Source organism: Phaeoacremonium minimum (assembly GCF_000392275.1).
Source record: "Phaeoacremonium minimum UCRPA7 unplaced genomic scaffold PA7_03_scaffold_62, whole genome shotgun sequence".
Taxonomy (NCBI): Eukaryota; Fungi; Ascomycota; class Sordariomycetes; order Togniniales; family Togniniaceae; genus Phaeoacremonium; species Phaeoacremonium minimum.
Window position 1 is genome coordinate 563,336 of NW_006920969.1, and position 15,735 is coordinate 579,070.

At 53.3% G+C, this 15,735-nt stretch overlaps 1 protein-coding gene across 1 annotated transcript; it reads left to right on the top strand.

The window, feature by feature from the left end:
- Positions 1 to 7,762: 7,762 nt before the first annotated feature.
- UCRPA7_1201 (putative vegetative cell wall protein gp1 protein) lies at positions 7,763 to 8,995 on the top strand (the record flags this gene model as incomplete). Its single annotated transcript, XM_007913788.1, has 1 exon — positions 7,763 to 8,995. One exon carries the CDS (start codon positions 7,763 to 7,765, stop codon positions 8,993 to 8,995), a length of 1,233 nt encoding a protein of 410 aa, XP_007911979.1.
- Positions 8,996 to 15,735: the final 6,740 nt, after the last annotated feature.

Consider the following 15,735-nt stretch of genomic DNA (forward strand, 5'->3'; position numbering starts at 1 on the left):
GCGCAATCCCAAATACCCACCGGTACACTCAACTGACGACTATAAATCCAAGGCGCAACAACGACGACTTGAAAACACCAAATTGGAACCCATCAGCCTACCGCTCGAAAAGACGAACTGGTATCAGCTGTATCGAGATGTGACCCTCAAGTGGAAGGACCTCAAGGGGCTGAGAAATTGGGCAAGAATTTGGGATGATATAAGCCAGATTGTGGGCAAGATCAAGGACGGTCGAAGGAAGGATAATGAGGATAATTGGCAGCTGGATGCTTCTCAGAACTGAGAGCTTAGTACCAAAGCTTCTAGTAAACCTCATGTCATCATAGAATGATCACGTGTACCCGACACAGCCACATGTCCCAAGGATCCGGAACGAGGTGACTAAGTGACGTACCGGGGCCGGGTGTGCGGCCACTAAGCATAACTATGGTTAGGCTCGCACATGTAAGTCGCGGCTTGGAGCGATTGGAGCCCAACGCCTCCCTGCTGCTGCTGCTGCCCGCTGCAAGTGCACTGCGGATGCGTCTTGGCTCTGCCCATGCTTAATTTCGTAGGGCACCCGTCGTCCTGTCACGGCATGGGACACCGAGAAGCCCTGCATTGCGAGGCCGGGAAGGCGATGCAAGTCGACGGGACTGAAACGACCCCTCATTGTCTTCTCTCCTTTTGCTGCGACTGCCTGGTGTTAGTCGGCGCATGTGTAGCCCACTTGGAGGAATCCATTTGCGTGGGTTTCACGCTTCCTTCTTACAGGACTCGGAGGCTGAGATGTCGGCGCTGCTGCCTTCAGAAAAGGGGGCTGTCACGGCGAATACGGTCAGTGACTAACAAGACATTTTCTGCAATTGGTTGGCGCTGCTCGGCGAGGATTGTAGGCCTGGGGCGATGGCATCTGACAGTCTCTCATCCGAGACTTGCCATTCGCGAAGTGTCAAATGGGTGTAATTGCCCGGGTATCTAGCTATCTCATTCTCGCAGCCCCCAAATCAAGAATCGACCAAGGAGAAGTGGCCAGGTGAGCAACAGGCTGTGACCTTATCTCAGGGGTGGTTTCGCAAAGCTAGAAGCCGAAGAAAAGAACAAATCGCAAGAAAATACAGAGACGTGCTGTTTCGTCATTTACACGTGCGAATAGACGAGATGCCTTTGAGTGGACTGTTCTTGGGTGCTTTATCTTGACGCTGAACTGGTGAAGATACATAGCAACATCTTGACGATGTACCAAGGGGTGTGTATGCAAGATTTGGACTTCTGTCAACAAGACATGTAGGGCGAACAGTTCCACAACTCACCTCTACACCATGGCAACCGCCTACCCATGCATCGTCAGAGGTGTGGGAAAGGGGGATTTACAAAGCAGCAGCAGCCGGAAGCCAGGCCCGCTGCGGCAAGTGTCTGTTTGGTTATGCAAAGGATGGATCCCTGGAGCGAATAACGGGCCTGCACACCGCCGGTTTGCATCTCTGGGATTCCTTCAGCTTCGCCCGCATCTGTCTGTCTCTGTTTGTCATTCCTTGGATGTACAATTGCTTCCAAATATTGCACCACAAGCAAACGGGAGGTGCAGAGGAGGAAAATAATTCACACAAAGCAGCGAAATGTTTTTGTGGGGTCACGGGCTACGTCACAACACCCGGACAAGGGCAGGGCGGACAACCGACGTATAGGAGAGTGCCGCGCAAGCACCTAGGGCATGAGGATTGCAGACCGTCGCTGCATGTCGCGGGTGCCGCTGTAAGACTAGAGGTTAGCTTCTGGTATCGGAATGGGCAAGTGTCGGTGTGCGTCGAAAGACAAGTCGAGGATAGAGAGAGAAAGACTTGCGCATGGCACGGCATGGCATATGTCGGCGGGGACATGGGCTTACGGCATGGAAGACCATGATCTGCCTTGGTCTCGTTGTAGCAAGCGTGTTTGAACAAGCCGGCCTATTTTTGTGGTGGGTTAGCAGCGGGCGAAGCTGAAGAAGACAGCAAATAGGGACAATATCGGAGGCGTTTTCATGGTGAGACGGCCAATGGGCGGCATGCGCCGGTGGGTAGGGGAAGGAAGCACCACTCCCGTCAAGCCTGCATCGCATCGAAGGTGGACCGCGACTAAGGGCGCGGATCGAATGGGCACTGCGTGTCTGCGTCTCTGCAGCTCTGTATAAGACGGGTCTTGGGCATTGGCGGCATCGTGGTGCGACAGACTGTGGCCGCGGCCCAATCGGGAGGAAAACGCTCCTGCACGGCCGGCCTTGCTTTGGGTCATTGGCCATTCTGGCCCAGAGTGCCCAAATACGGTTGTCATAGCCTACCGACAGTTGGACATCAACGCAGGAAACCAGTTGGGACGAGAGGCATACATCATACATGATGCTGAAGAGCTGTGAGTCATTCGCATGATACGCTAATGGAACAGAGTGACGATGAGGGGAGACAGAGGCAGCCGGTCTTGTTGCTGCCTCCCCTCCAGTTTGTCTGGACAGTTTTGGGTTCGAAGTGTGTGGTAGAGAGGGGTAGCATGCTTTGATATTGGACATGGAAAAATAAAAGAAAAAGAAATTTTAGCTAGTCTTGCCGAGAAGAAAAGGGGAGAGGCGTCAAAGCGCAAAAGTTAACATACGCCTTCCGGGCACCTACCAGATGCTTTTCATCAGCCACAGGGAACAGGGAGGACAAGCGTGTTATTCTAGAACTTCATAACCTGATTGCCCGAGAGTAGACAGACAGGACAGACCGGCGGCGGACAGGAGGGGCCGTCTACCAACTCTGTATGTTCTAAAGCAGCGCTAGATTCGCACTGCGTCCGGCGCATGCAACCAACAAGGTGTGCGGAAGGAGGTGAAGACACAGGCATAGGTCCCACCAACTTGCATGTATTTTCTCTTGATGCTATAGCGCCAACGCTTGCTGCATGGACCATAGGTGTTTTTCGAGTCTGCACGATCTGTTGCTGATGGATCGACCCATAGCAGTGGGCGTACTAATCTCTATTCAGAGACCGCAACATGGCTGTTCACCTGCAGCCGGATTGAGCTCTCACCTCTGTTTGGATATGCCATCGCTTTACCGTGTGTGGATGTACTGTATGGGCCAGAGTTACCAGCGACGACTCGACGATAAGTCTTTGATAGCAGCACAAGATGCCGTCCGTTCTTGGAGTAAAAGACCGGACTCAGGATGTTCCCGACAACGAGGCCAACGAGAACACTGGACCCCGGGAGCGGATGCTTGAGTAGTGCTTCCGGGACCCACGAACCGAGTTCTAGACTCCACGGGCCGACGATATTAGCGTTTGATACTCCCCTTCCAATGGTAGTTGAAAATGGTCTAGAGGCATCTGTCTAGGATCATGCTTGCGCTGGAGTCTGGTGCTCTATGCTCGAAGATCTGAGGCAACCCAACCCATGGTTTCGAGGAGCTGTGCGTGACCACGCTGATTAGACAATGGAAAACATTGTACTGATTACGCTCACCACTTGAGTATCGGGGGGAATATCTAGCTTGATTCGGGTTTGGAAGAAGTTATGACAGAAAAGCTGAAGTCTAAATACGAGATCATCAACGTTGGAAGAGAACTCTTGGTGTCACAGAAAATGATACACTGCAATATTGGTCGCACGGCTAGGTGAATGTACAGACCATCGTGAATCGCTCTAATCATCCAACAAATGGCCTGGAAATAGGACGTCATAACACCAATAGATGATTTAGAGAGGGGCCGCAAGTGAAGAGGCCATCAATATCAACACTCTGTTTTGTTCCACATTTTCAATGGTCAGCCACCGTGAAGCCTTTGACGAAGTGCTGGAACGAACCCCATTCGCCATCAACGTGCATGAACTAGGGGGCCACCGTGAGAGGTGCAGAGAACGCGACAGTGCGCTGAAAGGCCTTCGCTCAAGCCCCTGGACGAGCTGGACTCGATTCAGCAACGTACTATCCGTACCCTCAGCAGCACTGGGTTCTGGGCTCGCAGTGCGCTCTGACCCGCCCTAGGGGTCGATCGGTGAGGCTGGGGTTTCTTGCCACCACTGAGAACCCCAACGAGCTGGAAAAGGAGGAGGTTGGGCGGTGGTCCCAAATGGTTAAGCATAACCCCAGCTAGTTAATTGATCTCAATGCATTGAGTGACCAGGATGTCTGTCAATTAAACTCATTCCACTGTATAAATGCGTGATATGCCATGACGAAATGGTGTTGATGATAAGCCGTAGTCAGGAGATCTGCCAATCACACAATCTGAGAGAACAAGGAGGCTTGGAGTGCTGAACGGCGTCTGGCACGACCATGGAAGTTCACGGTGATCTGGCCTGGTGGTGTCTTAATGTAGGAAAATCTGGTGCGCGCCTTCCCCGTGCTTGGATAAATCGGAGGCTGATTGTGATGCATCACGCCTTGACAGGACTGGAAGTGTGCTGAACTGTAAGTATCCTTGCTTGTCTTGCTCACGGCAGGATTCTATTCGGGGAGTTTGATCGATGATCAACACCCGCGGGCTGCTGGCTGCAGCAGACTCCTCGTGGTAGACGGTGCATGATGCAATGGGATGGCTATTTAATTAGAGAGAAGCCCCCCCGGACCCAAAAGGAAGACGCCTAGAAACGACTTGGGTGAACTCCTGCACGCAAACTAGGGAACCAGCATGCTGGGGGGCTGCATATCGCTTTTAGTGCACGAGGGTCAAAGACCGTATAGTGAGTGTCACTGAGTGGCCAGCCAGTATCGCTCGCTTTATCAGCAGACATGTGATGCATCTCTGGCGACATCTCGCAGCGAACAGACAACGCCCTAGATCGCTTCGGGAGAGAGGGAGGGGCCCATCCCACGCCCACATTGGACGAGACCTTGTGAAGATGGTCCCGAATGGCCGTGATGGAGGGGTCACTATGCTGAAGAGGGGGATGAGAGGCGACGAAGCGGGTTGGCTGTAAATCTCTTCGAGGTTTCTTCTCCCGCACGCGGACACCCACCAGCATGCTTCGTCAGTATGTGCGTGCACACACACTCACACAGAGTCTGTATGCGCCGTCAGTAAGGGAGTGACCAATTTCTTCTTCCGTGTCCTGATGGTGGTGGTGGTGGCGGCGTAAGCACATCTTCTTCTTCTTGGGGGCGGCCTTTGCCATAACTGCGTTAGAAAGACAGACCAGCCCTTGGTTTGCATTCTCTTAAAAGTCCAGAGTCTGGTGTGTCTCAGGCCATGATCGTTCTTTCCTTCACAACGTCTTGCCTGCTCCACCATCTCCTTCCTGCCTCTAGAAGAGTCAATTTTCTATCAACGCATCGCACACGTCATATCGCCGCCTGGACGGCAAAGAAACTGTGCGCCTTCTTTTCTCTGTATTATACATATGAGCGAGCACATATATAATTGTCTCATCTGCCGTCTCCGGTCAATCGTACATAGTCTGGGCTTTTCCGCTGTACAATACTGTACAATATCGCTGCTGCCCCGCTCCTGGTTCCTGAGCGGCCAGCTGCCATCGCATCGCATCACAATCAGAACCATCAGTTGGAAGAGCACCGGCATATTCCACCATCCGTCGGCTGTCTCGGTTGCACATGTAGGAGCCCGCCTGTAATACTTACTGTGTTGCGAATTGGACAAACAGGGTGCTCGACCTGTCGCATTCGGAGCATCCTAAAGAGGCGCATCGCAAAGCGGCAGTTGGTGGCAGTGGTCGTCGCAACGACAATAACTCCTATAAATCGACCTCTTGATCCGGGCTGACCGGACGAGCCCTTCTATCAATCCAACCCTTGAATGACTCGACCCTGTGCCGGGCCGAATTGTTGTTTGCAGGCCGTCTGGATCGACCGACCTTACCGGCTGCCTCATTCCTGGGCTGTCCTGTCTTGCGCGTGTTCGTATTCACCGGACGTGCCAATGTCTTTGGCTGTGAGGAGGAATATCAATCATTATTAACGTTAGCGGCGCCGCGCTTGAGACCTCCCGCTCTTCCGGCCAGGCACCGTTCCAGGATCAACGACACGACGGCTCCCCAACCATCTGGGACCCTTGCACAGCACTTTCCAGAAGGACTACGCCTGCGATTGAGAAAACCGAAAAATTTTCCCTCGGCGAGCCGTTATTCACGTTAGTGGGCTTCCAGGATATGAGATCCGCTGCCGCGACGTTGGAAGCCTGAACAAGTGCTACCAGCTTCCCTGCTTCTCCCAGCCCGTGGGTATCAGAGTCATCTCGCTTACTTGTGCTGGTAAATTGGCCTGGGGTGAACAGGCTCGGGAGGCGTCCACCAAAACGTCCAGGATAGCCCCTCCCCGGGCGCAGACTTTTCACCAGGGACAGTACGGACAGGGAACTAATTGATACCATTCATCGAGGTTTGGTGCCCATTGCGACCCGTCGGAGTGGAAGGTTAGAGCGTGTGAATCACAACTTCGACCAGTGACTCTCAGCAACAGAGCCCAGGGGTCGCTGATTGCTGATTTTCACTGAGGGGCGGCTATCAGTCACAATTGCAATATCGAGCGACATTCGATCGGCCTATCTTCCCAACCAACTGGATCGCAAGATAATTAGCCAGAGGAGCCACTGAGCAAGCGAAGCAATTGCAGTTACGCTCAGTCACTCAGTTACTTGGTCGCACGTTCACCCATTCGTGTGCTCCCGCTGGACTGTTGCGCAAAGGCCCCTATTTTCTTTCCCCTTTTAATTCAACAAGTAACAACCGTCTTGCTATTTTCAGCGAGGCGTGGGAGTCAGCAGTGCATAAAGCAGCACTGCAGCTGAGCAGCGCCGGTTCTACAGAGGCTAAAACCGTCTTCTACAGCCTACAGGAGCATAGCACATTGCGACAGGCGCCTGATTGGCCTGCAGGCGACGACCTCTCAGCTTGTCCCATCTTCACAGGTTCTCACAGCGAGGTCCTGCAGTGCGAGAGAGAAGGTGGCCGAACAGTGTGGGCCATTGTGGCTGGTTCTCCTTCACTCTGTGTGTTCGTCTTGGTCAGGGGTGAGCGAGAGTGACTAATCCCCAAGGGGGACAAGTACCCTCCTATTGCCACCCCTCCACCAACGCCCACGAGGGACGGCAGGAAGAGACTCCATCAGAAGTCACTCTCTCGGAGCGGCCAGGGGCCCCTGTCACTCCTGTTTAGCGTGCGCTGGCATCTTGCAAGGGCTTGCCTGCTTGTACCGTCGTACCTGGCACACACCTACGGAGTGACCTAGAGTGCGGTACCACACGCGCTCCACCGACCTCCTCATCCCCTTGGACTCTTCCCGAAAAATATACATAAGCCAGAACACACCAACCATCTCCCTATTTCCAACCTCCTTCTTCTACTTGAACATTTTGGCTTCTGCCAACTCAATCGTCTTTACATCACGCTTTCGGCCACGCTTACAAAAACGACTCCGTTCGTTGCCCCAAACCAAGACGTCATCAGCTGATCTGGACTCCTCGAACAGTCCAGTCACTTCCAGAACCAGCACCGTGCCTCCTTTGTGTGTCACGGCCTTGGAACTACTATATCGCCAGCACTTGTTCGCTCGGACGATATTAACACCACACCTTTGACATGTTCTCAGAAAGAAGACGGTTTTCCTCTCCTCTTCCTACCGACCACATACCAAGGTGACTGGCGTCACTACTCCCCGCGTCACGACACCGGCGCGACGAACTGGACTAGAAAAGAAAAAGTAAAAAAAAAAAGTATAAAAACAAACGAGCTGTCGGGGGTAGTAGAGTAGCAGAGTTTTTTTTTTTTGCTGTTCTGGATGTCAGTTGGATATCGCAAGCAGCCGAAAACATGAACAGCTACTCGCCCTACGGCTCCACTCCCAGCCATACCCAGGACTATCGCGACTACGACAAGTTCGCGAGCCCTTCACCCACTCCGTCACCGCGAGGGCCTCACCAGTTCTACAACATGGCCTCCCATCAGCAGCGGCCAGCGACCCGCGCGCATTTCCGCAACATGAGCAGCGGCCTGAATGACTTCTCCAGCCCGCGACCCGCGGCCTTCTCGCCGCGGTACACGAGCGATGGCCTCTACGCCACTGCCAATGTGAGTGCATCGCGATCATCGCGGAAACAGTCATTCTCGTCGGGCTCGCGCCCCAAAACGCGCGAGCGTCGCAACTCATTTTCCTACTGGCGGGCCTCAGACTCTTATGGGGAATCCGACGAGGACGAGTACATCGAGATCAACGGCATCATGTATATGTTGCCCGCGCGATCGAGGTCCAAGCGATACAAGGACTATTATTCTACTACTAATGCTGGTGGTGTACGTGGAACTGATCACCCCCGCTATGCACAGGGTTCACCGTATCGACCAGAGCACGTCGACAGAGACCCATACGAGTCCCCTCGCTACCAGGAAGAGCAGCGACGGCCTACGGCGCACCACTCTCGCCGAGGCTCGACCTCTATCCCCCAGCGCCCTCAGACCGCGCGACCCGCCAGCTCTCACACCAAGAAGCCGCCCGCCGCCCCGAAGGCCACCGAGGCCGACGCCAAGAAGCATCGTATCCCGCCAGGCTACTCACTAAAGAACTGGGACCCGACGGAGGAGCCGATCATGCTGTTGGGAAGTGTCTTTGACGCCAACTCTTTGGGGAAGTGGATCTATGATTGGACTGTCTACCATCATGGACCCTCGACCCCTATCTCGGATATGGCAGGAGAGATGTGGTTGTTGTTGATCCAGCTGGCAGGCAAGGTCAAGCGAGCCGAGGACAGCATCCCCAAGATCCGTGCCCTGGAGAACAAGGAGATGGTGGAGGATTTCATTGAGTCTGGCGAGCGCCTCACCGACAAGCTTCGCAAGCTGCTCAAGGCCTGCGAGACTCCCATGCTGAAGTCCAGCAAGAAAAAGGACAGCCAGCTAGGCAAGAACGCCGGTATCGAGTTCGTCGAGACCATGTTCGGCCGCGAGCGCGAGTTGGAGAAGACGGAGCGTTTCATGCAGTCCGTCCGCCTCTGGAACCTACGCTTCGACGCCAACTGCGAGGACATCCTGAAGAGACCTACCCAGTAATTTCTTCTTGGACATCTGGCCCTTTTCCTGTTTCCATGGACTATCTACCTATACCTTGTTGGACTAATGTATTATGTCTAACTTACAAATCACTAGAGCTTCTCCTGAAGAGCAAGAGCGACTTCCAAAAGCGGAGGTCAACCGACTGGACCGCTTCGATGATAAGAAGACGATGAAGAAGCAAGATTGAGGAGCGCAAGTTGTACGATTAGGAATCTCAAAGGAGTCGCTTGGCCGTCCGGGACATCATACCAACGGATCCTGTTTTCCATTTTCCCAAGGGGGAGGTTTCTTTATTATCTCTACATCCCCTACCCGTAATAAAGTGTCTGAGGGCGATTCGCGTCGCAAATGGTGGTCGGCTTTCCGGTCTTTCAGAGATACCCCACAAATATTTCTCTCTTATACCCCCGTGGGCTCGAGTACAGCTCACTGCCGATGTTGATCACGAAGATGGTTCACGAAACGAACGAAAGAAGGAAGGAATAAACAAACAAACAAACACAGCAAAGTGGAAGACGACCTCAGTGGTCTTGCTCTAGTCCATCATATCATGTAACGGAGGATACCTAAAAGTTGAATTGCGCTACCGGCATGGAATGTAGTGCCATGTCTTTTGGGTTGGGATATAAACTGTCGGTTTTGGAATCTCGCGTTGTCTTGGGAATGCGCCTTGAGAGTACACCATTTTAATGGCTGTTTTGAATTGGGAAGCTATCGTCGATTGGAATTACTTTTTCTCGTTCTGCTCGTTATTGTTGGAAGGGACATCGCTGGGCGTCTTGTGTCACTTTCTCTATTGTCTCCCGCGGATCTCCATTCAATTAGCAGGAGCCCGCAATATTTTCTTATTTATTTCACGGTTATCTCAGGCTGGGCGATGGATATACCCTTTCGTTCATTCAGTGCGGGAGGAGAGCAAAGCAGATAGAAGGAGAAGAGACCACGATGGAAGGTCAGCTTGAAGATTGGTGATCAAGCTAAAGCTCAGCACCAATATCAATATCAATATCAATAAACAAATCATAACTTTCGAACACTACATTTCTACCCGGTCCATTTCACGTGAAACTGAACTGTTCTTGAATTTCTACTGTGACAATATGTGAACCTCCAGCCGAGTGGTTGGTTGGCTGCAAGTTGTTTGCAATGATCCGCATGTGTGTAAGTAGGGTTTGTTGATGTCATGCTTTTGCAGGCCTGTCCTCTAGAGGGGCATTGTCTTCTCACTCATGCATGCCAAGATGGCATGACTACCAACGATATCTCAACTGAGGAATTCAGACCTTCGTATGGCTCACACACCGAAATTGAAAGTTTTACCACCAACACTTATTTGCCATTTCTCCCTCTCTCTCTCTCTCTCTGCACTTTTTCTTTTTCTTTCTCAATGACCAAAGGCGCAGTGCGGCCGGGCGCGACCACACCCGGGCCATTGCGGCCCAACCTTGATATTATGCCAATTTAAGAGAAAATTACAAGCAGCAGGGATGCTCAGCAATGCGCATTGCACCGCGTCAAACACTCACTTGTCTTTTCTTTGACTCACCGAACCAGAGAGGAAGCCCTTGCCCTGAAGCCCTAATTGTTTTTCTGTGTGTGTATTTTTTCTTTTCTCATGCCAGTTGTCGCAAAATCTTCGTACCTCTGTGTAAGCTGCTAGTTGTACATACCAACGTCGCTTTTGTCAATGTTTGTCTGATGTGTCACATCTCACGCCCCTAATAAACGCTCAGGGGGAAATGGGGACACAAATCGCAGCACAACAGAAGCAAAGAGGTGTTTGCCTTTTTCTTGTTCTCTTGTCCTCCGTCTCCCTCGCCGTCCCCTCCTGTGTGCGATATACTGTGCTGTGCGCCACGGGGCAGAAAATTTTTATAATTTCGGTCCGGGGCAAAACTGGAACTGGAAGCTGGCACATCAGACGAAACGCAGGGGCTGCACGGACGGTGGGAGCAAACAAGGGACAGGGAAGACATGCAAGGGGGGCTCTGGCTAAGTTGTCTTGCTTCTTTTCTTCTGTCCAGAGTCGTTGTTATTGCTTTTTCTTGTGTGTTTCGCTGTTTTGGAGGTTTGATTGAGGTTGAAAAGAAAAGTAACCACCTGGTGACTTATATCGATATCTTCCTCGTAGGTAGACTGCCTACCCTCCTACCCTAGCAGCGCATGCAATGCCTGTACTCCAGTTTTGATATGTCTGGCTCGAGTCAAGCCGCGGGAGGATTCCCCTGGCAGACATGGCGCACCGCCGCCGTAGTACGGTGCAGCACACTTATAAGTCATGATGCGGTACAGCGGAGCCTCCCGTGGCACTTTCTGATGATCGTCCTCCATCATCATCTTACTTTATGCTACCCGTACTACGCACCTCTTGGTATAGGGAACCAACATAAGCCGTCTGACAGCGAAGGAACGGCCAAAGCCAGAGGCTGAGTTGCGCGAAAGAGCAGGTCGTTGGCATGATGATGATGATGATGGCTTTGGCGATGCGAGGATCTGGCCGCCAGGATCTATCTCGCTTCAACCGGACCCCGGCCTACTGTGTGCTCGCTGCGACCTGCGCTGCGACCGACCCCTCGACCGGCAGATCTGGTTCCGTGCACTGGGTTTGCGGGCGCTGCAGCATTGAAACATTCTCAAAATTCTCCTTGTGGACAGCGGAACACCCGGCATGTTCTACGACTTCGAAAAGATGGGACGAACGCTGCCGTTGTCAATTACATTGCTGCATCAGCTTACTTCGGCCTTTACACAATTGACGACTGCTCCACCAACTGACGGGACCTAAGGCACTGTGCCTTTGCGCTGGCGGCGGGGAGGCGCTGGGGAAAGATGCAATGCGACGCGGGCCGCCTCCCATCAAGTTAAGTTGACTACTCTTAGATAGTTCTCTCGGCGCCATCTTGTTCGTCCTTCCTGCACGGCTCGGCACGGCAAGGAGAGGAGAAGAACCCACCGCGTTCGCGATTACGGGGCCTACTGCGTGCTGCACTGCATTCATTCAATTACCGGTAGCATCGAAGTGTTCGGTAAAGTTAAGTCAGGTTACATGTAAGTGGTTCTTCCTTAGTCGCGTCTCCGTCCGTTCCACTTTCCACTTTCCCCCCATGCGTCAACTATGCTGCCGATGGGAGAAATGCCATTTTTCTTTCATTGTCATTCAGTCGCAAATTGGATTGCGTTCCCAACAAGCATGCCGACCGGAAGACAACCCACAACGGCGGACGGATGGCCCCCAATCTTGTTCCCCTCCACAAGCCAGGCCGACGACACGGGAGAATCGCAGACTGTGTGCGATCGTCGCGTGTGGCTGGTGAGCCCTTGGACTGTACTGTACTGTACTGCATCCTCCGTGTCAAAGGAGCCAGGTTCCCTCAAGGGCGTGGATGGAGTGACTGTGTGAAACTGCTCCCAAGTACCTCAAAAGTGCACACTCTCCCACACACCCTTCCTCACCACCACCCCCCTATAACGAGAAGAGTAGGTAGGTAACTTCCACCAACCTTCACACTCGGTGCCAGAAACTGGCGCACACCCTCTCGTTGGCTTCCTTAACGCCGGTGCTGCACGGCACAACCAACCACAGAGAGAAGGGAGTGCGACTGTGTACTGTATGCACGCCGCCCGGGTAGAGCACCCAGCCATTGATCCATCCCCTCAGCAGTGTCCAGCAAATAACACGAGAAATATTTACCAAGTTGGCATGTCTCGCGAATACTTTGGAGGCTCTGGGCCTCAGCAAACACCTGACTCGCCGAGACATGTCAAGGAAGGGAGAGAGGCTAGAGAGGCATCGCCAGATCGATCTGTCTGAGACTCGCCATTCCAAGCCCTTCCCGGCGAGCCGGGTTCGCGCGCGCGCGGCGCATTCAAAGACTTAAGAGTCTGAGATCTCAAAGATCAGGGCAAATTCCGCCGATTCCCCCATTCCAGGCTCCTGACATCATTTTCATGCCTGGAGCGATGACATCGGCTAGGATGGGATGGGGAAAAACAGGGTCCCCTTTTCTGGGAGGGGGAGGGTTTTCGCGCCGCACACGCGACGTGACTGTGTGAACTTTGATGTGATGTGATGGGAGCACGCCCAGCAGCGATATCACCCACCCATCCATTGGCTTCGGCGTCTACAGTGCGTACCCCAGAGTTGGAGCCTCCTCAGGTATTCCCAGGCCACAAGCCAGGCAGGCACGCATGGAACAGGGAAGCAGGCAGAGAACAAATGCAAATGCAAATGCAAATGGAGGGCTTAAGCGCTGCTGCTTTGATCCGAGTGGATAGACGCAAGCCCGCAAGCAACCCAAATCTGCACTTTTGGCTGTAAGTACAGTAGGGCATGTATCATGTCTTTTTTTCCTTGCTGCTCGGCAGTTGGAAAGAGGATGCGGCCAGTTCTTGCGGCCTGACTGACAGACAGAGGGGACGGATCGCTCAGCCTTTTGGGGGCCGGATTTAGAAACAAGACATGCATCTGGGGCACTGCACTGCACTGCACTGCACGCACTGCACTCTAACTTGGGACGACGATCATGCTGCTGCAGGGTAGAAACCGCTATGCTACAGCCTGGTGCAGTATGAAAACCCAAAGATAGCAGAGACCTAATCTAATGTAGGGAGCGTAGCCGTGCTACAGTACGACCTACCTCCTGGGTAGACAAGATGCAAGGCAAAGTGGCCGGGGCTTTGAGATTCCCTCTCAAGCTGCAATCAATCCTGCCTTCTTTGCATGCATCGCTTGGGTATTCTCAACTCACTGCCGGTGCCGTCTTCCCACTCGCTTCAGAGAGGTAACTTGAAGGTGCGGGAGAGCGATGCAAGTGAGTATATGCGATGCGCCTCGTCGCGATGCGGTGCGTTGCTCAGCCTTACTGTACTGTACTCTACTTACTACTTCCCCCTTACGCCCACTCCCCCTCTCCTGGTACATTCGGGACGTCGCGAGCGCCCCAGTGTCGCGGGACTTCGAAAAAAACTCATTCAAACTCCCTGGTTTGCGACCGCCGTGGCGCACGCCATGTAATCTATCTGCTCTTATTACCATGTAGAGCAGGGCACTGTGTGCACCCACCCTTAACCACCAGGTGGATGGTTATTTGCGCCGGCTAAAAGGCGTGCCGTACTTTGGGAGACGCCCGAATAAGAAACACGGCGCTGCAAATATACCATGTAAGGAAATGTGCGGTGCTGCGTCGTTGCTATTGTCGTTGCCTTGCTTCCGCCCCGTGAGGCAGCGACAGGCAGCACAAGGCTTAGGGGTAGGATAGGACAGGACAGGTAGGATTCACGGATCGGTGTGAGTCCGACGGTCGTGTTAGTGACGGGAGTCTAGTTGCCCGACACGATACGTGCGGCTGGGTTGTTGTTCATCGATTCATTGCCTGGAAGGACGACTTTGACTCACTCATTCATCCTTTGGATGTGATTGTGAGCCCCTTCGGAGTTGGGGGCCATCGCAGCCGTTGGTAATCCACTGCGAGGCTCCGGAGGGTCCTGGAACAAGGCGGGCAGGTTGAGCCAGGCTGCGAGTGGGATAGAAGCTCTTCTTGCCGCTGGGATGTCAGCCTCTCGGCGCCATCGTCACCCCTCACGAGGCTCGAGGAGGCGCCGGGTGTCACACCCCCCATTCACACTGATTCACTTCTTCACTTCTTCATGTGTTTGCCTCGCTGCCCAGGCTATCGATAAGGACCAAGAATATGCAAGGCGTCGCTCACGAGCTTGGGACATACATTAAACTTAGGTGGTGTAACGGAGTCGAAGGCTGGATTTGGACTCCCTGTTGGGCGCTTAGCTGCACGAAATCGCAGTCCAGGGTCAGGTCAGCGGCCAATTAGGGGGCCGGGAGCGTGCAGCCACCTGAGATCCGTGCTGTCCGTGCGACTCCCAGGCGTTGTTCCCGTCACGGGCCTATGCTATGTTGTGAGTGGTCATTTTCTATCTCGCCGGTTGAACCGCTTGGGCCGGCTAGAGTTGACTATCACTCCCACTATCACCGGTGATATCTGGAGTTTAGCTGTGATAGTGAACAATGACTGTGCAGCCTCCACCATCGCTGGATTCCTTCTTCCTGCTTGTCTCACTCACTACATACAGTACGCACTCCAGAAACAATAGAGAAAACAAGAGCATCGTAAACGCACAGCTCTGCACTGCGCTGCACTGTACTGTGCTACCGAAAACGAGGGGAGACGGCCCGAAGAGGGATCACAGCCCAGATGCTTCGTTCACCCCCGCCTGTGGGTTGCGTCTAATTCGCTCACGCATCTCTCTTCGATCCTCCCTTCTAGAAAGCACGGCTGACCAAAGACGATCAAGAGTGGGAGAGAAGGGAGAGGCGGATGCTCAGGTAAGCACAAGGTGGTAGCCCAGACCCTGCCCACTTACATACCTTACATACACGGGCGTGCTTATTTTAAGGCATGTGGTGTGCAGCGGTTTGCAGTGTTAGTTGGTGCTGATGCTTGGGTGCGTGTCTGCAGACACACCCCTCCCAGATCTGGCAAAGGCAACCTGGACGGATTCGGCCGCCGCTATTTGTGCAGCAGGAGATACTACTCCAGCGGTTGGGTTTGGTTGAAGAAGAAGTAAGGTGATGTCTCGCTGCTTCCAGCCCCGGATCGCTCACCACCACATCCTCCCCGAGACCAGACCAGGTCGTCTTTTGCGGGTGCGAGACGCGCACCTGAGACATGCGTCGTCAGTAGAACAGCTTTCTCGGGTTGGGGTTTCACGACGCCTCCGTA